The sequence below is a fragment of the Dama dama genome, chromosome 32 (assembly GCF_033118175.1).
Source record: "Dama dama isolate Ldn47 chromosome 32, ASM3311817v1, whole genome shotgun sequence".
Classification (NCBI taxonomy): Eukaryota; Metazoa; Chordata; class Mammalia; order Artiodactyla; family Cervidae; genus Dama; species Dama dama.
This window is the reverse complement of record NC_083712.1, coordinates 47,342,350-47,367,802: the sequence shown is the minus strand read 5'-3', so window position 1 is coordinate 47,367,802 and position 25,453 is coordinate 47,342,350. Positions and strand designations below refer to the sequence as shown.

The 25,453-nt window shown below is 47.7% G+C and overlaps 1 protein-coding gene across 5 annotated transcripts in view; it reads right to left on the bottom strand.

Moving 5' to 3' along the window:
- Window positions 1-303: 303 nt before the first annotated feature.
- THRB (thyroid hormone receptor beta) overlaps window positions 304-25,453 on the bottom strand; it is a 416,080-nt gene continuing 390,930 nt past the window's right edge. For all 5 annotated transcript variants that reach the window (XM_061134940.1, XM_061134937.1, XM_061134939.1 and 2 more), the window contains exons 7-10: window positions 24,122-24,327; window positions 14,392-14,538; window positions 8,948-9,206; window positions 304-5,113 (exon numbers count right to left, since the gene is read on the bottom strand). In XM_061134940.1, coding sequence (XP_060990923.1) covers window positions 4,872-5,113; window positions 8,948-9,206; window positions 14,392-14,538; window positions 24,122-24,327 — 854 coding nt within the window. In that variant the 3' untranslated portion in view covers window positions 304-4,871. The remainder of the gene's footprint in view (window positions 5,114-8,947; window positions 9,207-14,391; window positions 14,539-24,121; window positions 24,328-25,453) is intronic.

The following is a 25,453-nucleotide window of genomic DNA, read 5'->3' as shown; positions in this document are numbered from 1 at the left end:
TTTCATTAATATTAATAATGTTTTTGAACATTTTGAGATAAAAAGATGAATGTAGCCTTTCAGCTGCAAAAACTTCCCTCTTCCCTCCTCACCCCATCTCTGTGGCCGCTTCCAAAGTGAGTATCTCCCTATCCCCTCATGCCTTCCTCTCAAGAAAACTTGCTTATTTTAGTAGATGTTTATGAAACAAATGTCATTACATCTCTGTTTTCCTTCTTTTGGAAGCAGCAAGATGAGACGAGCAGGTAACCCTGTGCCTATGTAGAAAATAATAATACTTAAAGAAAGAGGCAGAAAAGTGTATCCGTTATAAGCTTTTCTTTTTTGTTTCTTTTTTAGAATTGTAGCTTATGAGTTTATCTATGCCTGCTATAGTCATAATTACAATTTAATATCTGCATACAAAAGCTATGTAAAAATCCATTTTTCCCAAATATACAAATTTTCTTTTCGGATAGTTTAAAACATTTTGATCACAGATTTCAATAGAATTTTAGGCTGAAAAAAATATTACCAATCTAGCAATATCACTTAATACCATTTGCAAAACACAAATCTTCCGATGACTGTAAATCTTTCCCTGTTCTGTTGTCTTTTTCTGATTCTCAGGGCATGAAAACATCATGGGGAGATAACGGTATTTTCTCCAAAAAAAGCCTTCATAACTAATTTGGCTCTATAATCAAATGAAAAATGCCAATTAGGAAGAACCAAAAGAGGGGAGTGGCATAATGTCAGCTCCTTCATGCCCTGCTAGCGTCTGTGTCAGCAAGTTGCCTGTCATCTAAGGGTCTTCCTTTGTCGTGTGTTGTGCTCCGAAACGTACTGTCTGCATCCTGAGGAGGACAGATTTATATCTGATTGTCTTGTGCATAAGGTGGGTCAGCTTTAACTGTGCAACAGAAAGCCACAAACAGCATTTTACCTGCACGATATTGCTCCTGAAGGCGGCATTAATGAATGTAGAAACACACTAGAAATGCACACATTTTGCATTTGCAAACATTTGTACAGCACAGTAAAAATTCTGTGATAAGGCCAAACCTTTTTTCCCTAGTCTGCTTTTGTGTCTGTGTGTGTGTGTTTAAAGTTGTGTTTTTTTTTTTTTAAAGATTAAAGTGTTTCAATTGTAAAAAATACACACCGGGCAAATCCTTACCTGGATAATAAATATCTACATCACAGTACAATAAAATTTCTCCTCTATAAAATTTAAATACGGATTATAGTCTATCGCTATCAAAAGAAACACTATGCTAATATCTCCTTATTATTAAAATAACAGGAAAAATGACGAGCTTATTTTGGAACCTGACGCGGTAGCCGTCGGAAAGGGCAAAGAGATTCAAATGTCTGTGAAGCACTCTCCTTCTGAAGAGGAATGGTGGCCTGGTGCCGATTCACCTCAACTCAGTTTGTGAAAAAGGTTTAGCCTTACAAATGCTGGCTACGTTTCAAAAACCATAAGACCAGTTTCAGATTTTATGACTCATGCAGCCAAAGGTCAACATGACACGAATGGGTTAGAGTTCCATAGAATAAAAATGTATCACGGACAGTGACATGCTTCGAGGGCGTCTGCAGTTCACGGAGGCTGAGTCCGCAGCGGCCGAGCGCGGAGGCGCGGCCCGGCCTGCACGGCGGTTCACCGGCCGCGCCGACCATGCTGTGGGCGGAAGAGGCGTCTCTCGGGCTGAGGCAGCAACACGGCGCGGGTATCCTTGAGGACCGAGGCTCACGGGACGAGGAAAGCTCGGAGGCGGCACGTGGTGTTTTGAGCAGAATCATAAAGAAGAAAAGAGCTTACTTTTTTCACTATTTCTACCAACACGGCACATCTAGTTGAAGAGTGAAGTACACTTGAGGGACACACACACACACACACAGGACACCACTCACCCCCCAAATTTAAGTGATGTATAAATAAATAGATATCCCAGTTGTAGGGTGTGTTCTCCTCTTCTGGGACGTCTCCCCACTGAGCAAGGTTTCAGTCAGTCCACGTTTCCACATTTGATTTGCAAGTCTGGACGACGTAAGAAAAAATGTAAAAAAAAAAAAAAAATCCAGAGCAAGTCCCTCCTAATCGAGTTTTATGGGATGGAGTCTTGAGATGCAGTAAGTACCTCAGTCAATTACAGAAGGAATGAGTCACCTTGACCACCGGGGTCGTGAGTCTTTCAGTCTTGACAGCCTTTCCTTCAACCGCAAGTCCTCGAGGCTTAGTTTACTCAGCAGGAAGTAGTCAGCCTTCGACAAGATTTTGAGATCAGCAGTTTGCCTGCTTAAGGCTACCATGTAAGAGGCCAAAGATCAAACACACATTTAGTCGGGGCTGGCTGGGTTGCTGTAGATCTGCTGAACCATTTGGCCAATGGCCAATCATGTTAATCCCTAAGGCCTTCCGATGGGTCTTTATATCAGGCTCTGCACTTGCACTGAATCTGGGGGTGTCTGATGCCCTGGGGAATCTCAGCACGTTGAGGAGACCTTCCTGGGGAGCCTACTGCCCGAGGAGTCTATGAGCCTCCAGGACCTGCCTGCTCGCCTTGCTCGCCTTCCCTTCCAAGGGAAAACCTGCCCCACCCGGAAAAGCTTCTCAGAGTTACCCTGGGGCAGAGAAGGTGATTAAACGCTTTTTTGTTTCAAAGAGCAGTTATCCAAAGAGAGTCAACAGAGGAAGCTGAGATGGTAACAAAGTGAGGACCAGAGGAGACTGGCTAGAGACTGCCTGGGGAAAACAAAACCACAAAACTGTCTGTAGGACAGGGAGGCCTGGCCTGCTGCAGTCCATGGGGGCCATAAAGAGTCCGGCAGGACTGAGCAACTGAATTGAACTGAGGGAAGTCAAAGCAGGTAATCTGCCCATGAACTTCATGTTGATAATTTTATCCTCTTCACCTATTTCCTTTCTCTGGGTAGTAAGTTCCAGTGCACCGCTCTTGGTTTCTTTCCCTGGAAGCCTGTGTAATTGCTTTAGCACATCAAACACATAATTTTCCTCCCGGATTATTTCTGGTCACTCTCGGAATTTTTAATGCCACTCCTCTCCTTCTCCCAAATCTACCCTGCCTTTCTCTAAATAACTGACATGTCATATATCAACTTCCTATTTTGAATCAACACCAAATACATTTTCCTTAGCTGTCAGGAGAGCCATCATTTCTAATAAAGTTAGAAGTTAGAATGTGAAAGAAACCATCAAAAGAACTTGATTCCCTCACCCCCTAAAATTAGTACAGTGTTAAGGACAGGAAGGATTTTTTAGTTCACGACTCAAGGTCACAAATCTACCATTCAACAGCACAAACTAGAACTCAGGCACCCCAACTTCTGGGCCAGTTAAAAAAGAATGAATCCACATGGTTTTCAGGCAAGTTTCACGGATATGGCTTATTTTCCCAAACACTTCCAGGATAAGGCAGTACAAGGCAGGCAGAGGAATAGTTTATGTCTACCATGATGGTGAAGAGTGAGATACATTCAGTTTCATGGGTATATTCTGTGCCCATCTTCTGACGTTGAAGCGACCAGGGGCATCATGCTTTCTGGGCACACAGTACTCCAGCGTTGGTCACTGGGGAGGTGGGTTGGGCAGGGAAGGTGAGTGAGGGTTCGTGTGCGTGGTCTGCAGCTGTTTTCTGTTATCTGTCGGGGCAATGCTATTAGAGGGACAGAGAGAGTCAGTGGCTGGAGCAGGCTTTTGTGGTAGTCAAGCCTCAGAACCAGAGGGAAAAGGAGATTAGGAAACACTCGTGAGTAGAGCAAAGAGCCTGAGGATCCAAGAGCAGAAGGGAGGAACCTCAGCATCAGGGTGTGAGGAGGCTCTGAGGCACTGCATTTCCTTCAACATAGAACGTGACATCACTAGTCTCTCCCCAGAACAAGACTCAAACAGTTCAGCTTGTTACAGCTCCTTGACTGGAAGGTCGATCCACAGGGAAATCTGTTGTCAGCTCGGAAGAGATGCAAACAGGTTGAATGACTTGAGGACTTTGAGAGATGAAGGGTCAGATGTCACTGAACAGTGACATCACTCTAAGTAGGTTTGATTTTTGTGGGAGTTTCCTCTGAGCAGTAAGAAGCCTTCTTCCTATGAAGTGATACTATGGGAATTTTTGGAAACCACTGAGTCACTGATATCTGTGAAGATTTTGAATTTCTTTGGGCTCACTTAAGGAAATTGTTTTCCTTGTTGGCCTCAATCAGTCAAACACCTGCACATCTTTGAGTCACACCCTTGTATAACTCAAATTAAATCACAGGATTATGAAAATTACAGTGAAAGGACAGCTAATTTGGGGGAAACAAATATCCTTATATATTCCAGGTTAGGCTGCTAGGAGAGAACAGAGTGCTGAAAACAGCGTGTTCTTGAATAGATAACAATTTGTTCAGAACTTTCCCTAGGAAGCTGAAAGCCACATCTCATCAGAGGCTGTCTGTGCTGTGCTAATTGGAGCCCTGCAAAAACCAGGATTGGATCAAGATGACCACATTGTCTTGGTTTTAAGTCTTCTTTAGTTTCCTGCTGCGCCATTTTGCTTGCTCGAGTCGCTGACCAGGGACAGATGGGAGCTGGTGACGGCTTGGTGCTGGTGAATTAATGATTGTCCCCACCCCACCTCCACAACTGTAAAACCTCCAAAGCATATTCACATCAAAGGACTGGAGAACAAAATGCAATAGTTAGCAAGTACCCGCATTCAAGGGGCAATTTCATCCATGTCTACGCCAAGGACTGCCTCCCTTTACCCCCAAACAATCCCCCCCAACACAAAGAAATAAAGGAACAAACAAAAAAGAGCTAGGCAATGGAATGAAATGACACCCAGTAGTGCTGTTGGAATTATGAGAATGAGTCAGTCGGTCTAATCCTCAAACACTTCCAAGAACAACGGGGGAAAGAGTTCCGTGGGGCATTCCACCTTCATGTGCAGGAAGCGGCTGGCATGGCAGGCTCCGATCATCCGCAGGTCTGTCACCTTCATCAGGAGTTTTGGCCAAAAGTGAGTCACGTGGTGTTTTCGGTAATTGATATAGTGTTCAAAGGCCAGCAGGAAACTATCTTGGTATTTTTCTATTCTCTCAACGCAGGCAAGCCCTGGGCGATCTGAGGGAGAAGAAAGAAGGATGTTAATTTGGAGGCAGCAATGAGAAGGCTTGTCTGGTCCACTTCAAGTCCTTTAGTGCGACGTGGGCCAATCTGGGGACTTTTGATTCTTAGGAATGGGCATGGATGCAGTATGAACTCTGGGGCATCAGGGACCAAGATCCCAGGGAGTGGAGTAACTTGCATGAAGGGCGTCAAGGCTTTGTTCAGATAAATGTCTCTGGCTTATAAAAATCACCTCCTTGGGTGTGAAGGGTGATGCCTCCCTCTTAGGGTACAGAAGGAGAAACCTCACCTAGAGAACTGAAATACTCTGCATAATGAGGAGGGATTCTGACAAGCATGGACTTACAGAGAAGAGAGAGATGTGAAAAAAGATTTGGAGGAAATCAGGCAGCCTGGATACAAAGGAGGAACCTCTGATGGGAAGAAACTGGTGAAGACAAAGCAGCACAATATCCAATTTTAATTGTTCACTTGTCTTCAGTGAACCACTCCTTCCCTTCCCTTATACCTTTGATTGCTACTGTAGCAGCCCTGTGTTGGTGGTGTCTTGGGAAATTATAGTGAAAAGGGGATGTGAACAATGCTAGCATCATCCTGTGTAGAGAAGAGAAGAGTCATAGTGGGAAGATGGAGCTGGGGGAGATCATGACCATGTACAGCCCAGAAAAATCTTCCCAAGTCTTGGAAAACCACTGGTCTTCCCACAATATATAGGAGAGGACTCAAGGCAGTTTCAAAAAAAATGATAAAAGGATGTCAAGAGAAGGCTGGATGGTTGGGGAATATCTAGGCTATGAGGACTTGGGTTGCAAAAGTGGATACAGAGGGAATATATCTCAACATAATAAAAGCTATATATGACAAGTCCACAGCCAAGAGCATACTAAATAGTTAAAAGCTGAAAACTTTTCTTATGACAGAGAACAAGATAAGGATGCCTTTTCTTGCTGCTTGTATTTAGCATAGTCCTATGGAGTCCTATGGAGAGCAATTAGGCAAGAAAAAGAAAGAAAAGGCATCCAGGTTGGAAAGGAAAAAGTAAAACTGTCACTTTATTTGCTGAGAATGTTCCCAAGTGCATCAAAGAGAATCAAATACCTAGGGACTAATTCAACTAACGACGTGAAAGACTTATACATTGAAAAATAAGACACTGATGCAGGAAACTGAGAAAACACAATAAGTGGAAAGATATGCCATGCTCATTGACTGGAAGAATTAATATTGTTATAATGTTCATACTACTCAAAGCAATCTGTGGATTCAGTGCAATCCCTATCAAAATTTCAATGGCATTTTTCACAGAACTAGAATAAACAATGCTAAAGTTTGTATTTTCAGCCATAAAAGACCCTGAATAGCCAAAGGAATCTTGAGAATAAAGAAAGTGGAGCTGGAGGTGTCACATTCTCTGATTTAAAATTATATTACAAAGTTATAGCAATCAAAACAGTATTGTACTGGCATAAAGACAGATACGTAGATGAATGGAAATGCAAATCAAAACTGCAATTAGACATCACCTCACACCTGTTAGAAAGGCTGTCATCAAAAAGAAAAGAAGTAACAAGAGAACCCTTGAGCACTATTTTTGGGAATGTAAGTTGGTACAGCCACTGTGGAAAACAGTATGGAGAGTCCTTAAAAAATCAAAATAGAACTACCACATGACCCAACAATCCCACTTCTGGTTATTTATCTGAAGAAAACTAGACCACTACATCAAAAACATACCTTCACCCCCCTGTTCTTTGAAGCATTATTATAATAGTTAAGGTGTGGAGACACTCTAAGTGTCCACTGATGGATGAATGGATAAAGAAGCCGTCAGCCCCTGCCACCCCATCCCCCACTTCCTGGCATACTATTTAGTTATAAAAAATGAAATCTTGCCATTTGCAACAACATGGATGGACCTTGAGGGTATTATGCTAAGTGAATAAGTCAGAGAAAGACAAATACTACGTGATCTCACTTATAGGTAGAATCTCAAAAACAAAAACAAACAAAACTCCAGTAAGCTCAAACGCATAGCAGATTGGTATGGACACTGGTATGGTATCAGAGGCTGGGAGTGGGGGTGGGTGAAATGGGTGAACGGAGTCAAAGGGTACAGACTTCCAGTTATAAAACAAGTAAGTCATGCAGATGTAATGAACAGCATGGTGACTAGCTAATAATACTGTATTACATATTTGAAACTTGCTAAGAGAATAAATCTTGAAAGTCCTAATCACAAGAAAAAAATGTGCAACTGTATATGGGGAGAGATGTTGGCTATGTACGTGACGATCATTTAAAAATAATATACAGATAGCCAGTCATTATGTTGTACACCTGAAACTAATGCAATGTTAAGTTATACCTCAATAAAAAATAAAAGAAATTTGTAAACCTGAATGAATTCCTCATACAATGCTGGGGAGCCCTACCACCCCCCTGCCCAGTTCTCCTGTTTGTGGCTTTGATCAAATAAATACATTCATGCTTCAAATGTCTAGTTATTGAAATATCTGTGTCAGTAAAACTCTAGAGTTCTGCTTAATTTGAAAGAAAGAATCAGGGTTAATGTCTCAGTCCACCCTTCTGACTTTAGACAAAATATCCTGGTTTTGGCATCGCCCATCCAGCGCAGATTGCAATTTGTGCATGTTAATTTCGTGATTTCCTTCATAGTTGATGTTGCTGCTCTGTGGCTCTCCCCATCTTCTCTCTCTCTGAATGTGCCAGATAAATTCTCCACAGAATCATTTAACTTTTGATCCAAACAGAAAGTCAACACGATATTGCTCTGTACTTACTCATTTTTTTTTTTTTTATTTTACAGGACACTGAAGGCCAAAGACACTAGAAGCTTTGCTCAGCGTCACACAGGGAGTCCTTAGGTAAGTTACATGTTTTATTTATTTTAAGGATAATAACTCTTGAGAGTCCCTTGGACTGCAAGGAGATCCAACCAGTCCATCCTAACGGAAATCAGTCCTGAATACTCATTGGAAGGACTGATGCTGAAGCTGAAGGGCCAATACTTTGGCCACCTGATGCGAAGAACTGACTCATCTGAAAAGACCCTGAAACTGGGAAAGATTGAGGGCAGGAGAAGGGGATGACAGAGGATAAGATGGTTGGATGACTCAGTGACTCAATGGACGAGTCTGAGTAAACTTAGGGAGCTGGTGACGGACAGGGAGGCCTTGCGTGCTGCAGTCCATGGGGTCGCAAAGAGTCAGACACGACTGAGCGACTGAACTGATAGTGAAGTCTACTGGCAGGGAGCGCCCCGGCCTTGACCTGGCTGTCTGCTGGAGGCAGCCTTGCTTCCTGCTTCCTGGAAGCGGCTTCCTGTCCTGTGAGCAAGTCTGCTCCCAAGAGGGGCTGGAGTGTCACAGAGCACAAGGCAGTCACGGGGCAAACGCGGAGTTCCCTGGATCCTACCGGGGCAGCCGTGGGCTCCCGACAGGAGGGGACTGCACTTGGCGTGGGCATCGGGAGGGCAGGACGCGGAAGGCCGCGCTAGACAGAGCCTGCCCCCCTGCCTCCGCACCAGAGGCGGGGCTGGGGGACCCCCCGCTGAGGGTGCAGTGCAGAAGGGAGCCAACCGCCCCGAGGCAGCCAGGGGGTGTCTGTGGAGGGGAGCCGCTTCACCGAGCCGTGGCAGAGGAGCTCCGGGGGCTCCTGGCAGGCACAACAGGAGGAGCCGGCAGACGCCCCCTCTCAGCTCCCTGGCTGTCCGCAAAGCCCCGCCCGCCGCTGGGGGGCAGCGGGATGCGAACCGGAAGCTCCCCAGGCGCTCTGAACGCGTGCGGCGGCCGGTCCGGACACACTCACCTGAAGACATCAGCAGGACGGCCTGAAGGAGAGCGACCTCAGTGTCGTCCAGGTTGAAAGAGGACAGCGACATCCCCAGGTCGAAGATGGCGTCGGACACCACCCCGAGGCCCCCGTTTTTCAGCTGGCCGCGCGTCACCGCCATCTCCCCGTTCAGGGTCAGAGTCTCACTCTCCGGGTCGTAGCGCACGGCGGCACGGAGGGACATGATCTCCATGCAACAGCCTTTGAGGAGGATGATCTGGTCTTCACATGGCAGCTGGAAAGAAGCAGCCCACGTCAGCAGGAGCGAGGGCACAGACGTCTGCGAGAACCCGCCAGGGGCGACGGGAGCAGCCCCTGCCCTGCCCGCTCGGCTGCAGACTCCCACAGCCACTCCGCAGACTCCAAGCCTGGGCTTCCCAGGGGCACTCGTGGGAAGAAGTCTGCCTGCCAATGCAGGAGATATGGGTTCGATCCCTGGGTCATGAAGATCCCCCTGAGGAGGGCATGGCAACCCAGTCCAGTATTCTTGCCTGGAGAATCCCTGTGGACAGAGGAGCCCTGCAGGCTACAGTCCATGGGGTCACAGAGAGTCTGTGCTGAGTCAGACAGAACTGGAGCGACTGAGCACCCACACTGTTCATAAGCTTCACCAGTTTTTTTTTTTTTGGCTGCACTGCATGGCATGTTGGATCTTAGGTCCCTGACCTGGGATTGAACCCACACCCCCTGCATTGCAAGGGCAACCACGCCAGAACCCAGGTCTCCCATGCTGCAGGCAGATGCCTTACTGTCTGAGCCGCCAGGGAAGCCCAGGAATACTGGAACAGCCAGCAACTGAGACCTCCCTAAATGTACCACCATTTTGGTCCGGGAGCTCTAAAAGCCGAGGCCACTGTTAGCTGGCGAGTGCGCTGCTCTGTTTTTTGAAGCACTTTTGCTCCCTGAATCTCTTAAAAGGCAGAGGACTAGAAGGTCTCTTACAGACACGTGTGACCTCTGAGGCCCGGAGATGTCATAACTTTGCTCAGTCAACCAGTGGATCAGAGGCGGAGGTGAGCCCAGAATCTGGACCTCCTGGCTCCTAGGGTTATTATGTTCTCAGAGTCTCCAGCATCAGAATTACTGCACACACTGGATCTCTTTTCCAGTGTTGTAATCTCATTTTAAACTCATCTGGGTGTCCTGTTAGGATTTGTGATAATGTGATAACATTATTGTCCCCCTGCTTATTTAACTTATATGCAGAGTACATCATGCCAAATGCCGGGTTGGATGAAGCACAAGCTGGAATCAACATTGCCAGGAGAAATAGCAATAACCTCAGATACTCAGATGACACCACCCTCATGGCAGAAAGCAAAGAAGAACTAAAGAGCCTCTTGATGAAAGTGAAAGAAGAGAGTGAAAAAGTTGGCTTAAAACTCAACATTCAGAAAACTAAGATCATGGTGTCTGGTCCCATCACTTCATGGCAAATAGATGGGGAAACAATGGAAACAGTGACAGACTTTATATTTTTGGGCTCCAAAATCACTGCAGATGGTGACTGCAGTCATGAAATTAAAAGATGCTTGCTCCTTGGAAGAAAAGCTATGAGCAACCTAGACATTATATTTAAAAGCAGAGACATTACTTTGTTGACAAAGGTCCATATAGTCAAAGCTATGTTTTTTCCAGTAGTCATGTATGGATGTGAGAGTTGAACCATAAAGAATTGATGGCCAGAGAATTGATGCTTTTGAACTGTGGTGCTGAAGGAGACTCTCAGAGTCCCTTGGGCTGCAAGGAGATCAAAACAGTCAATCTTAAAGGAAATCAGTCCTGAATATTCATTGGAAGGACTGATGCTGAAGCTGAAACGCCAATACTTTGGCCAGCTGATGTGAAGAACTGAGTCATTGTAAAAGATCCTGATGCTGGGAAAGATTGAAGGCAGGAGGAGAAAGGGATGGCAGAGGAAGACATGGTTGGATGGCATCACCAACTTGATGGACATGAGTTTGAGCAAGCTCTGGCAGTTGATGATGGACAGGGAAGCCTGGTGTATTGCAGTCCATGGGGTCACAAATAGTTGGACACGACTGAGCAACTGAACTGAACTGATAACATTAATAATAAACTTAAAAAAAATTAGAGTTTGATTTTCTGGAGGGGGAGAATGTTTAATTAAATGCCATTATCAAAGTTTCAAAACACTATTAGTCAATGGGTGTTTTTGATGAATTGGGCTAAGATTGACATGCATCGCTTTGTTTAACATTTGCAACAATGCAGTGAGGTAAATATTCTAATTCCAATTTTATTGACAGGTGTGGAAATCACGACTCAGAGATTGAGAGACATCCTAGGGGGTCCCTGAGTGTGGGTGAGGAGAGAGTTGGAAGCCAGCTCTGTCAGAATCCAAGGTCAAGGGAAAAGGAGAGCTCACTCTCTGAAGGGATTTGGGTGTAAGTTTCTGTAAACAATGAATATGAAATGATACATAATTTCTATCTTTTCATTAAAGCAGGTTCTGATTCTTTTTTTGAGAAATGATCTTGGCAACACAACTATTTCAATTCAGGTGACTATATATGACAAAGCAGTACTATGGAATTACCTTTAAAATACAGAGTATTTCATATATATATATATATATACATATATATATATATATATATATATATGTTTTTTACTAACAGCCTACCTGCCTTACTGTTTAATTTCAAATTGCTCTGCTTTTTCTCTAGAGTAAAAGGCACTTTGTGTTTGGTTCTGGAATCCATTCATGGGAATTCTCCCCTCTACTCATTAAGCAAAAACGACTGTGATTTGCTTTTATTTAGTTTCTGATTAATACTCCTCAATTACATCTTGGATTCCTGGCCTCAGGGCCTGGTAGGGAACAGGAGACGGGAACTTGGCTAGAGCCTCCACAGGCAAGCGGACAGCTGGCTGGAGTGGGCGAACACTGGCTTCACTGCCGAGGGCAGAGGTCCTGTCTGCAGCGCCATCACCGACACCGAGGGCTTGATAAACATGCATTGCTGGCCCCGCCTCTGAGGGTCTGCATGCGCCCAAGTTCCCAGGTGATGCCCACTCACCTGGTTCAGGGACCTCCTCGAGAACCGCGGACACAGAGTAGCAAAGAGAAATGACTAGTCTGATAAAACCATTGATTTTAGTTGGTTTTAGCTGTCACAGAGTACATAGACTTGGGCAGGCCCCATCTTTATAGCCAAGTCTGATGATAGAGGAAGTAGAAGTTTTCTTTTGAAAACTTCCTATCGGTGAGTTCACATGTAAATAAAAGCAGAGTCAAGATTTGTCAGGGATCTCCAGCGGTTTAAAAGCTAGGCCAGATGCCTGTTCTTTAAAGAGGGGTTTAGGGTGAGGTTTGTTTCCCATGTGGGCAGACAGTCTCCAAGTCACCTAAGAGCCCTCCACTGTGGGGAGGCCCCGGGGTGGGGGGTGCCCACAGACCCGCCTGCCCTCTGGGGGCGCGGCGCTCGGTCGGCTGGCAGGAGTGCCCGGGCCCTGCGCTCAAGAAACGGCTCTGATGCGTGCTCTTGTGGCCATTTCAGAGCTTTCGAAGCCCTTGATTGATGGGCTGGCACGGGTCTCAGCAGAAAGTTACCCTGAGTGCGATTTGAACAGCAGGTGGATCAAACTGCCGCTGGCAGAAACTTCTGGTTCTGGAGACCACCTGGGATCTGGAGCCCACTCCAGAGGTAGCTCATGGCCTGCGCCGTTCACTGCCCTCTTTGGGGTTCCAAAGAGTGTCAAAAGGGACTTCGCCGGTGGCTCAGTGGTTAAGACTCTGCACTTCCAATACAGAGGGCGTGGGTTTGATCCCTGGTGGGAAACTAAGATCCCACATGCCATGCGGCGCCACCAAAAGATTTTTTAAAAAAGACAGTGTCAAAGGGTAAAGGTCCCCAGGAGGCCACAAGCACCAGAAACATGCATCGCTGCTGTCAAAATAGCCTCCGCCCACTTATTTTCAATTTGGAGACTACAAAATAGCAAGGTTGAAAGAGAGATGGAATCACGACTTTGAAGCAGGCTTAAACTCCCGAGGGAAGCCTGAAGGGAGAAGCTTGCCACACTCGGGCCTGGGAGGGTCCGGGCTGGCTCTCACCCTTGCCAAGGACACAGCACACCGTGTCTTTGTTGCTGGTGGTGGCAATGGCTTCTTTTCTTTCTTTCACTACACAGCACTCAGTGGCTGGTGGCCTTAAGCTTTACATTTTCTAGAAAACTTTTTTGGTGGGTATTCCAAGGGGAACATAGGACTGATAGGCTAGCTCGCCTCATAGGAGTAGCCAACTCCAGTTTTTCCTCAGACACCAAGGACGGAGAAAAGAGGACACAGCCCAGAAACAGAGCACTAAGAGAGGTTCGGGAAAACAGATTCAACCCAGCGCCCAAAACAAGAGCCGACACCTGGAGTGAGAGGAAATGCGTCCTTGGCACAGAGGGGACTGGAGACACACTTTCTAGAGGGCAATTAGGCAACGCATAGAAAGTCCTCAAAGGAGCAGCCTAGGTCCTTAAATTCCACTTCTGGGATTTGCCCTAGGAAACAGGCGGTTTTGTGAACAGGGCATAGGTACCAGAATGCTCATTGCAGAATATTTATATTATTGAAAAATCAGATATGCACTAAAGATCCTGTAAAAGCAGATAACCTAAATCATGGGAGATCTGTTCTTTAGAGTGGGCCTTCCCAGGTAGCTCAGTGGTAAAGAACCCACCCGCCAATGCAGGAGACGCAAGACACATGGGTTTAATCCCTGGGTCGGGAAGATCCCCTGGAGGAGGAAATGGCAACCCACTGCAGTGTTCTTGCTTGGAGAATCCCAGGCGGGATCTTAGTCCCTGCCCAGGGCCCAAACCTATGCCCCCTGCAGGGGACGTGCCGAGTCTCACCACTGGACTGCCAGGGACATCCCCCACCCCCATCTCATTTATTCTTGAGATGAAGAAACCAGCACGAAGCCGAGCTGCTGGGATACAAAATGGAAATAATAGAGACAGAGACTCGGGGAACGGTGGCCCCATGCCAAATGGGGAGACTTCATCTCTTTGATCTTAATTTTCCCCATCTGTAAAGTGGGCTTAACAAAAGCTATGCTGCCAATCTGTTAGAGGGACTGGATTCCATGAGGCAGACTTCAGCATGGCGACCAGGACATCACAATGCCGACCGAGAGGAGGTGAGACTGTCGTGTCTCCTGGGCCTGGAGGCGGGCAGTGGAGAGGCCCCTCGTCAGCCTCACCTGGATAAGCTGACGGATGATGACTGACAGAGGAGGCGGGGAAACATGCGGGACAGCGCCTTGTCATTTCGTGCGGCCGTGGCTTTCATGTGACTTTTCTTAAGTCCCAACCAATTAGTATTAAATTACACGTAATACTCAGGAACTCAATGGAACTAATCATGAATACGAACAAAGAAGGAAAAGCAATCTCCTCACCTCACAAAACATAGGCAACTTTTTGGCAAAATCCACCACTCTGGTAATTGCTGGTGTGATGATTTTTGTAAAATGGCTGAAGGCTTCCAAGTCGACCTTTCCACCTTCGGGGGCGTTTACTATCGGCGCCTGTCCAATGTCTTCGGGCTGAGGAGGAGAGACAAGGAGGATTTAAGTGAAGACATCGAACGGGTCACTGATCACGGTTCTCGAGTGGCAGGAAATCGCTCCTGAACTGACATATACTGTACGGTTTCCACGTTGTTCAGTGAGAGACCGTACAGTTTCCAAAACCTTGAATTCTCTGAGCAAAGATATATGTTCCTGGCTATTGCTTTCAAAGGCCCCCAGTGATCACAGTCACAGGGTGGTTGCTGTGGAAAGACGCAGTGAGAGAAAGAGGGAGGGAGGAGAAACAAGAATCTGGCTCTGTTTCTGAGTGCGCGAAGGGGACCTACGTCCGGGGCTTGGGCGCCGTTTTCGGAGCAGGGCACACCCTGTGGGAGTCCTCCTGTGGGCGGTGGGCACGGCCTGGGCAGGGAGGGGGAGCCCCGCACACAGGACCCGGGGACTCGCTCGGGTCCCAGTCTGCCCTCCAGAGGCCAGCCGGAGGGGCCTCGGCGGGCGGGGGAAGCTGTCTGTCGGGGGTCACTTCCAGGGCCTGGGCCTGGGCACAGGGCAGGCTTGAGGGCAGAGTGCAGAATCCACTAGCAGTCTTCTCTGCGCTCGTTCGCAACCACCCATTGCCTTGCTGCTCAAAGGGGAGGGGGCGGTCAGCAGCGAGGCCGTCACCTGGGACCTGCTGGAAACGCAGACTCCCCGGCCCTCCCCCTACCTACTGCTGCAGAAGCAACGGGTGAGCGGTGCCAACCCCAGGCCCGGTGCCAACGCCAGGCCCTGCGTGCCCGGGGCTCTCTAGCTCCTCAGCCTGGACCGCGACAGGCTCTCCATGTATCTCCTGTGGTCACCGGTGCTCCCTGTCAGCAACAGTCCTCCCCGCTGCCCTTTCTGGTCCTTGCGATGGTAATGACCGCCTCGGGTGGTCCTCCCCCAATCCCTGATGGACAGGCGAGCGAAGGAGTGCCCAGGGAGGTTAAGGATGGTCCCGAGGCCAGGACTGGTCCCTGCTCTTCCAGGAGGCTGTGCCTGGGGTCAGAGGGGCCGACACTGCCTGACGGCGGTGCCCTTCGCCCAGAGTCACAGTGGACTTGCAGGGACGAGGCGGCCTGGCTGGGAGGCGGGAAGAGGGCAGACAGGCCAGGCGGTACGGGCCAGGAGCCGGTCCTGCAAGTCGGACCGCTCACGGCAGAGCGGCTGCTGAGGGCACCGCTGGGGACGGACTGCGCCTGCCTTCGCAGGCCCCAGGCTTGACTCTGCCTCCGAGTGACCCCCAGAATTGCCGACTCAGTAGGTCCCTGTTAGAGGATCTGCATTTCTACCAGCTCCCCTGGGCACCAATGCCGCTGGCTGGAGCGCGCACGCTGAGCAGCACTCCACGAGCAGTGACCACGCCCAGCCCGGAGGGACCCACTTCTTGCTTGGCTTCCCCCACTGCCCGTTACTGCTCACGCCTCCTTTTTAGCACAAAGACAAGCAAGGATGGTTCTTTCATGGTACTGCCAGGGCACCAGCTCGGAGGGGTGGCCCAGGCCTCCAAAGGTGTGACTGGAGATGTACAGACTGGGGTCAAGGGAGGGGGATTTTTAAGTCTACTACATAGCAAACCATGACAGCATTGACCTTGTTCCGATTCTCCCGGAGCTGCTTCTGTTTATTCTACTTTTTGTTGTTTGTTTTGGGGACAGCAAGTAGATGGGAAAGAAAGCTGGTTTCTCTCTTGTTTCATATCAGTGACTATGTTTTGGGGCAACTGTCGGCATAGCAAGCCCATGGAAGCTGCTGGCTCTCCGGATGCAGGCAGAATTGATGGGCTAATCACAGTTAAGGCTTCTCTCTCTCCCCCGTCTCTGTCTCTCTCATAGACTGAGTTAAGGGAAAAGGACTTCCCTAATGGCAGAAAGTGAAGAGGGACTAAAGAGTCTTTTGATGAGGGTGAAAAAGGAGAGTGAAAAAGCTGGCTTAAAACTCAACATTCAGAAGACGAGGATCATGGCATCTGGTCCCATCACTTTATGGCAAAGAGATGGGGAAAAAATGGCAAGAGTTACAGACTTTATTTTCTTGGGCTCCAAAATCACTGTGGATGGTGACTGCAGCCATGAAATTAAAAGATGCTTGCTCCTTGAAAGAAAAGCTATGACAAACCTAGATTGTGTATTAAAAATCAGAGACATCACTTTGCTGACAAAGGTCCATATGGTCAAAGCTGTGGTGTTTCTAGTAGTCACGTATGGATGTGAAAGTTGTACCATAAAGAAGGTTGAGTGCTTTAGAATTGATGTTTTTGAATTGTGGTGCTAGAGTAGGCTCTTCAGAGTCCCCTGGATGGCACGGAGCTCAAACCAGTCCATCCTAAAGGAAATCAGCCCTGAATACTCATTGGAAGGACTGATGCTGAAGCTGAAACTCCAATACTTTGGCCTCCTGATGCGAAGAGCTGACTCACTGGAAAAGACCCTGATGCTGGGAAAGATTGAAGGCAGGAGGAGAAGGGGATGACAGAGGATGAGATGGCTGGATGGCATCACTGACTCAATGGACATGAGTTTGAGTAAACTCTGGGAGAGAGTGAAGGACAGGGAAGACTGGTGTGCTGCAGTCCATGGGGTTGCAAAGAGTCGGACACGACTGAGTGACTGAACAACAAGGGAAAAGGTACATCAGAAAGTCTGGGGGTAATTCTTCTGAAGCACAAGGCAGTCTGGCATCCTTCAGATCTCCTTGCTGGTCTCTCTAATCCCTGCCACTCCAAAATGTGGCCCGGCTCACCTGCGTGTCTACTTTATAACTCTCTCACAAAGATCAACTAATAAAAGGAACATGGTCACTCAGTAAAAAGGTAGAGAGTTGTATACACACACACACATGGTGATCTTTTTAAGAAATAAAAATAAAAGTATTATTTTAATAACATAGTTTTGGCCTGGTTGACTCCAAACATCTTCTCACTGAACATTGATAGATCTAATCTAATTGTATTGAATTGTCTTCAGTGTCTTTTGAAGTATCAGTGGCTAAACACTAATGTTAATAATTTCCATTTAATCTGTGAATCTATGGGGTATTTGAACTACCATCTGTGATACCTCTAGAGGTTTGAAAAATAGGAGGGAAATTGTATAAGGAAATATGATAATTTTAACTAAAATTAAATGCCTAAGTATAACAACCTCATGAGCTTTTCTGTTGATAAATAGCAGAGTAGAAAAAAATTTTATATTTAAGCTTTTGGATATTTAATGGAAAATACAATTGCTAGAAGTAAAACCATATACAAAGTAAAAGCCTTCTATTATATCATTAAACTTTATATCCAAAATAGATCTTGGATACTAGAAAAAAGAATATATGAATTGACCTGAGTTAAAGCATCACATGTTAAGAAATTAAAGTTGACAATGCAACCTTGTTTGTGACTTCCCTGAAGATTTTTTTACCCATAAGGACAACATATTATTTGCTAAAATATTTGGAAGATGTTAAAAATAGAATACAAATAGCTGGCACACTTGAATCTACTGGGTATCTTCTTCCAGCAAGTAGCCTGTAGTCCACTCACTGAACACATTTGCTCATATACACGTGTGTGCTTTTTCACATGAGATCAAACTCAGAGACTGAGATAGGTCCCCGGCATGCAGACTCAGCAGTGGAGACTCGGGGAGCGGGCCTTTTGCATCTGTGGATCAAAGTGCCTGAGCTGTTTCACGGGGGTGGGCAGGGGGCCCTAATGGACCCCTGGAGCCAGCCCCGTCCAGCTCTTCCCAATTCCTCCCCAATTTGCCTTGTGCTCTTCCACTCCAGTATTCTTGGGCTTCCCTGGTGGCTGAGACAGTAAAGAATCTGCCTGCAATGTGGGAGACCTGGGTTTGATCCCTGGGTTGGGAAGATCCCCTGGAGAAGGGACAGGCAACCCACTCCAGTATTCTGGCCTGGAGAATTCCATGGACTGGATAGTGCATGGGGTCGCAAAGAGTTGGACATGACTGAGCGACTTTCACTTTATTTTGCTTTTCCTTCTGGGGCTGCCTCCTCACCTCCCCAAGACTTTTGCTTTTTCTTTAAAGTCTTCACTTCAGTCTCACCTCTGCCAATTCCAACTCGAACTTCTCTCGGAAGCCTTCCCAGATGGCCTCAGTGGGAGATGGTGTCCACTTCATTTGAATACACAAGGTGGCCCAGGTAACCACTCATCAGGCATCGAGGCATTGTTACTTTTATTGTAGTTATGAAAAGTGGAAGCGTTAGTCTCTCAGTCGTGTCTGACTCTGCAGCCCCATGGACTGTAGCCCATCAGGCTCCTCGGTCCATGGAATTCCAGGCAAGAGTACTGGAGTGAGTTGCCATTCCCTTCTCCAGGGAACTGTAGTTTCACAGGTATACATCTAAGATAAGAACTTCTCAAGACGGGGAATGTGCCTTGAGGATCTTCGTCTCCTGTGTAGAAGGCACTGGGCCAAGCGGTGAAGACTGGCGGAGGGAGTGCATCATCCATGGTGTTCACACATGTCCTCAGCCACTATTTATTGTGCGGCTACTATGGGGTCAAGCTTTGTTCCACACTGAGGCTAGAGAAACAGTATGTCCTCAAAGAACGTGCGTATGGTGATGGGAGACGGACAGTAAGTGAAATGAATGCTCTCAAGAAAGAATGCTGATTTGTGATAAGACTGGAGGTGACCTAATAATACACGCGGCTTGGGAGGTCGGGTGACCAGCCAGGCCCCTTTGAGATGTCATGTGTGAGCTTTATCTTGAAGAATGGCAAGAAGGCAGGCTTCCACAGACGCAGAGGACACTGAAGGCGGAGGGCAAACCCACTGCACAGCCCCAAGGTCAGAGAGGAGGCCCCTTCGGTAGGCCCAGACATGGCATGTGATACAGGATGGGAAGCAGGCCCTCAGGGGCCATGGAGAGGAGATGGGTGAACTTTAAACGAAATGGAGCACCACTGAAAAGATTTAAACAGGAAAGCAGCCAGGACGGGATTTACGGTTACTACACGGAGAAGGGATGCAGGAGCCAAAGGAAGAGATGGGAAAACCGCGGCAGTGGTTTGGGCAAGAGGGGAAGTGGGCTGGACCACAGGGGTGGCAGCGGAGATGGAGAAAGGGCAGAGATGGAGGCCTCTCTAGGGAGCCAAGGGCAGGGGCTGCTGAGGGACTGGAGGAGGTGAAGGCCGATGAGGAGCCCAGCAGCTCTCCTCTGGGCAGTGGGGGAGGGTGGCGGGTGCATAGAGGAGAAATTCAGGGGTGTGTGCAGACGTGGGCTTTGACCCCAGCTCAGCACTAGAGGAGGCTGGTATGACACAAACTGAGACGGACCGAGGTTTTCTGCTTTGGCATCGGAATCGTGCAAGGGAGTAGGAAATACTCTGGCTGACCTCTTTGCAAGTGGCTGTCTTGAAGCTGAGGACTTCTTGGCTTGGGTCTCTGGCACAAGCAGAGGGGATGGGCAGACGGGACCTTTCTATCCCTCTGAGTCATCACAGGGTGTCTCCCCTCACCTTTGTGGTGGGGTTGTTGTTGTTCAGTTGCTCACTCGTGTCCTTTGCGACCCCATGGACTGCAGCACGCCAGGCCTCCCTGTCCATCACCAACTCCCGGAGCTTGCTCAAACTCATGTCCATTGAGTCTGTGATGCCATCCAGCCATCTCATCCTCTGCTGCCCCCTTCTCCTTTTGCCTTCAATCTTTCCCAGCATCAGGGTCTTTTGTAGTGGGGGGAAGGGGACAAATGGCGATTGAAGGTCTCTGGGCCTTGGGACATTACTACCCAACAGCTCCCTTCTCCTGGGATGAGCGGGGGACAGGACAGGGAGAGTGGTGGTGCGTGGATGACGCGCTGGGTAACCCGCAGGGGGTTGTTAATGACACGCCAAGATCTCATGACGGTTACTTTTATATCACTGGTAACAGCACCAAAGAGCCGAGCCTTAGACAGGAAGTAATTTACCCCAAGTCACATAATTAAAGAGCAACAGAGCAAGCAGTAAACTCAGGCTGCTTGGTTCCAGTCTCTACACACATAAGCACTAGGCGACACTGCCTTCTTCTGATGTAATTATAATCATTTTGAGTGACAGCAGCCTTCCTGGCTTGCTGCATTTGTCTTGTGACCTGTCTACTCAGACCACACATGGCCAAACCACCCATCCTGCCTCATCCTTTCTGAGACGATTCCCATCGAGAATAAGATGTAAGACAGTAGCTCTGCCAGGGGAAAAGCAGGGCAGGTCTGCCCTGGTTCTGATGGTCACATTTTATACCGGGTGGAAAATCCACCCTAAGCCATACCTTCGCACGTGAACTAAGGGAGCAGAGAAATAATGAGAGAGGCTGGGGCCTGGGATGCTTGGCTGCCGTGGTTGCACCTGGATACACCTTTTCTCCAGCAACAAAATAAAAAAGAAACCATCAGGGACTAAAACTAACTGTGTGCATGCATAGTTGGGGCAAATTCTGGACAACAAGATACACAAAGACCAAAAAACCACTTCTGAAGAGCGAGGAGCAAAAGCAGGATACTACGCATGCCCCCTGCACTCAACACCACCAAAGGGGCGGGCAGACCACCTAAGACACCCTGCAGTCTGACCATTGGACTCACCCCTCCTCTCACCCCGTATAAGAAACCAGCTTGCCCCACTCCCCTCGGGTAGTGAGCAAGCAGGAGAAACCGTCCCGCTGCAGCTGCAGGAGCCCAGATAAAGCCTCGCCCAAATTGCTTGTCTGGCCCCTGATCAATTTCTATTGATTGAGGAAGACCAGAAACCCTAGTAAAAGTAACACAGTGTTCGGCAGACAGTACTGTTTCTGGCAGGGGTGTACTTTGAACCAATGTCTCCCATGCCGGGCAGGTGCAGCTGTGAGTGCCTTGGTGGAAACCTTGCTTCCCCTTTTCTGGCACAAGCTTCTTGTCCGTGTCTCAGTCCACATCTACTTGTCATCGTCACTGTCATCACACAGGGACTGGCACTTCTGTACCTTCAGAGATTTGAGGGGATTGGAGTATGACTTAAATGCTTTTGGAAATAGTTGTAAAGAGTGGTTTTAAAATCACTGAAAATCTGCAAGGCTTTTGCAAAAGTTCCTTTACTTGCCAAAGACACAGACACGCTGATTTGAACCCCAGGTCAAACCACCAATCTCTGTTTATGACTTGAGTCCTGGTCTTAAGGTTAAAAAATGATGAAGAAACTCCTTTCGGGGAGTAAGTTACTTACGCATTCCCGATAAATGGATACTTCTAGCTTTCATGACAACATATAATTTATAATCCCTTATGACATTGCTCCACTATTATTAACAATAATAGGCCTCCTCAAATATTTTTCCAGACAAGATGGGCCATCATCACATAAAAATAAATGAAATAATATAAGTAGTGGTGTTGTAAGCAAAAAAAAGTGGTATTGCCCACACAGGAGATGCAAGTGCTCACATATAGAAGCCAGTTCTGTACATGGATTCTTATGAAGCAAAGCTGTCTTTAATGAAGGATTTTTAATGACTTTGCAGGAATCATTCACGACCGCCAAGAGTCACTTTTAATCCTGAGCATAAATACTCAGTCACAACCACCCAGCTGCAGGGAGCATATGTAAATGTGTCCAGAGGCTGAGACACCAGGCCTAGCTGTGCTGTTTCTGAGGGTGGATCCATGGAACTCGATGGTGCATTTCACAGATATTTATTGGGCTCGGTTCTGGTTATCTACTGCTGCATAACAGACTCTCCCCAAACTTGAAACAACACTTTCTCATTTAAAACAATACATTTTCACTGTCTTTCAGAGTTCTGGGTGGTTCTCCAGGGGTCCCTCATGAAATAGCAGCAGAGACTGGTGTCATCTGCAGGTGACTCCAGTCACACCGCTGGTGCCTGGCCAGGTTGGCAGTCTCTCCACATGGCTGCCTGGGGCTTCCTCCCAGCATGGCGGTCTCAAGGTAGCAGGACTCTTACTCTTTTAGTTTGTTATGGCAGTTGGCTTCCCTCAGAGAGACCACGTGGCAATCCTCTCCAAAATAACCAACTGGAAACTGCAAGCCTTCTTACAACCCAGCCTTAAGAGTCATTCTGCCCAAATCCATCGCTTCAAGGAATCACAGCCCAGCCCAGATTCAACGGGAGAGAGGACTAGATTCTACCGCTCCATGGTGAAGAAAGGGAGGAAGAATTGATTGACAGTCACCTTAGAGAGAAGCTACCATAAACTTCAATCACACACATGACAGACAGTGAAGGTGACAAAGCTGAATGGAATTCTGTCCTTCCCCCAAGGAGATCCGGGGCGGCCCGGGCGCAAAAGGGAACTGGCTGACAGAAATAATGATCACTGTCGAGACAGACGGGATGATGGAGGCATTGTCTTCCCCAGCAGCCCTCTAGGAAAAAACATCCTGGAGAAAGAGTTCTTTGCTTTTGGACCAACAGGGACAGTTCCTTGAACATATCAAGGATCTAAAAAATATACATTTCACGTCAGCTCCATGATGGGTGGGGAGACAGGTGGGTAAAGCAGTGGCTCTGTAAACATCAGCTTCCTGAACAAAACCTTGTGCCTGGGTAACCTTACAGCCCTGAAGAAACACTACTGGCAGATCATTCTGTGCAATGCCTTCCCCAGTTCTTTCTCTAGATGATCAAGAGAAGCATTAGGAGGTTTTGAGTTAAAGGTACAGACATGGCTGTTTTAATAACTAAAAATCATGCTATCTTGGCTGAAGACTTGGGCCAAAAGACCCAAGTTGGCTGTTTGGCCACTTTATGCTAGTGTGATCCTCAGGTGGGACACTGGAAAGGCCTGGGGTTTGGTTTGCATACCTGTAAAATGAGGATGGTGATTCCAGCCTACCTAACCCAAAGTGTTGTGAACTCCAAGGAAGCAATGGATAGAAAGGACTTTCACAATGGCTAGTTTTCGTTCGTTTGTTTTTTGACATAGACCATTTTAAAAGTCTTTATTGAATTTGTTACAATTTTGCTTCCATTTTATGTTTCGATGTTCTGGCCACAAGGCATGTGGGATCCCAGCTCCATGACCAGGGACTGAATTGCACCCCCTGCATTAAAAGCCCAAGTCCTAACCCCTGGACCACCATAAAACGGCTAGTTTTATAAAAATGTCAAACATGGATATTTCAAGGGTCTGGCAAGGCCTGTTTTTCTTTACACTCCCCTCCCCCATCCCTACCCCATGTTCCCATCGTCCCCCTGGACCTGACTGCATTTATTTTAAACTCAACATTTTGACTTCCATTGATGTAAAAATACATTTGATATATGGGTCACATCTTTCTAGGGGTGATTCTAAACGGGATTTTGGAGTGAGTTTAGGGGATGAAGTATGCATACAAATGGGCATCTGAGGGAAGACCTGAGTATAAAAAGGGAGAGCTGGCAGGTAAAGAATTTTGCTAGTCAGCTGACCCAGGGCTGGCGTACCTCACAGTAGAGGCAAAGAGCTAACTGCGTTAGAACTCAGTAACTCACACGTTGGCTCTGCGCTCCCAGCAGTAACAGGCGGAAGGACACCAGCATCCCGGGTTCTGCGCACCCAGCACTCAGAGGCGAAGCGGAAGCGGAAGTGGAAGGGGCGGGGGTCTTACCAGGAACTTCCGCTTCTGCTTCCAGTGGCTGCCCTGGGCGTTGGTGGCCACGTGGGCCTCGGTGACGGTCTTGATGAGCTCCCATTCCTGATCAGTGGGCTCTGGCTTGTGCCCCATGGATTTCTGCAGCTCCTCCCGCCGCCTCTTCTCCCGGTTCTCTTCGATGAGCTTCCTCTTGGCCAGACGCTTGCTGTCGTCCAGGACCACTGCGGGGGGAGAGGGACACAGAGCAGACACTCTCCAGACAGCTGGCAGACCTGCAGTGGCTCGGGCGGCTCAGAGGAGGTCGCCTCGAGGCCTTTCTCCTTCGGCGGCAAACTGCCACCGGCTAGCCACTGTCCACCATAAACCCCGGCACCGATTTCCCAAAGCCTAGCCAGCTTTCCGAAACGAAGTGGGGTGGGGGAGACACACTTGGACACCGGGCATCTTAGCTCCACAGGGGTGACCCTAAATAAGAACGAAGCAGAGGCAGGTAAAGCCCATCCCACCTAGAGGGTCATAAGTGGCTCTGTCTAGCCAGTCATCTGAATTCACTCTTAAGGTGTCTGTTCCTCCTCTCAGCCCTAGCCTCCCCAAACGGCTCTTAGTAAGGGCTTCAGGTTAAAAAAAATCTGGAGCAGTAAACAGAGGCTGGTATCCCTTTCGCAGAGGGAAAAGAAGTCTTGCTTTTCATTTGTTTACTCAAGGCTGATTGGAGTGGCTAGGAGCTTGGCTAGGCCAAGCTCAGCCCTCACAGATACTTTCTTTGCATTGCTCTATACCTGGTCAACCCTCAAAGTGATTAAAGAGCCCAGGCCTTGGAATCTAGAAAGACTGGGGCTTGAATCCTGAGACTACCACATTCTAGCTGTGTGACCTCTGGCAGCTTGCTGAGGCTCTCTGAGCTTTCTTTCTTCCAGTATAAAATGGGATCAATAAGACCTACTTCACAGGCTATCAGTATGATGATGCAGGACACGTGCTCAGTAAACAGAGCTGTCAATTGTATAATTTATCGGTGGTCTCCAACCTTTCTGGCACCAGGGACTTATTTTGTGGTAGACACTGTCTTTTTCCCATGGATTGCAGGTTGGGGGTGATTTGGGGATGATTCACACCCATTGCATTTACTGTGCATGTCATTTCTAATCTAACACCACTGCTGACCTGACAGGCTCAAGGGCCAGAGGTTGAGAACCCCTGATACGCAAAAGGGAAATCAGAAGTGCAGATAAGAGCAACCTATACTTCTGTGGTTAGTTTCCAAAAGGAAACCATTTCACCAGACTCTTAGTAGCTCTCAGTGGCACGGAAAGACTCGGTTCATACTACAGGGTCGTAGTGTTTTAC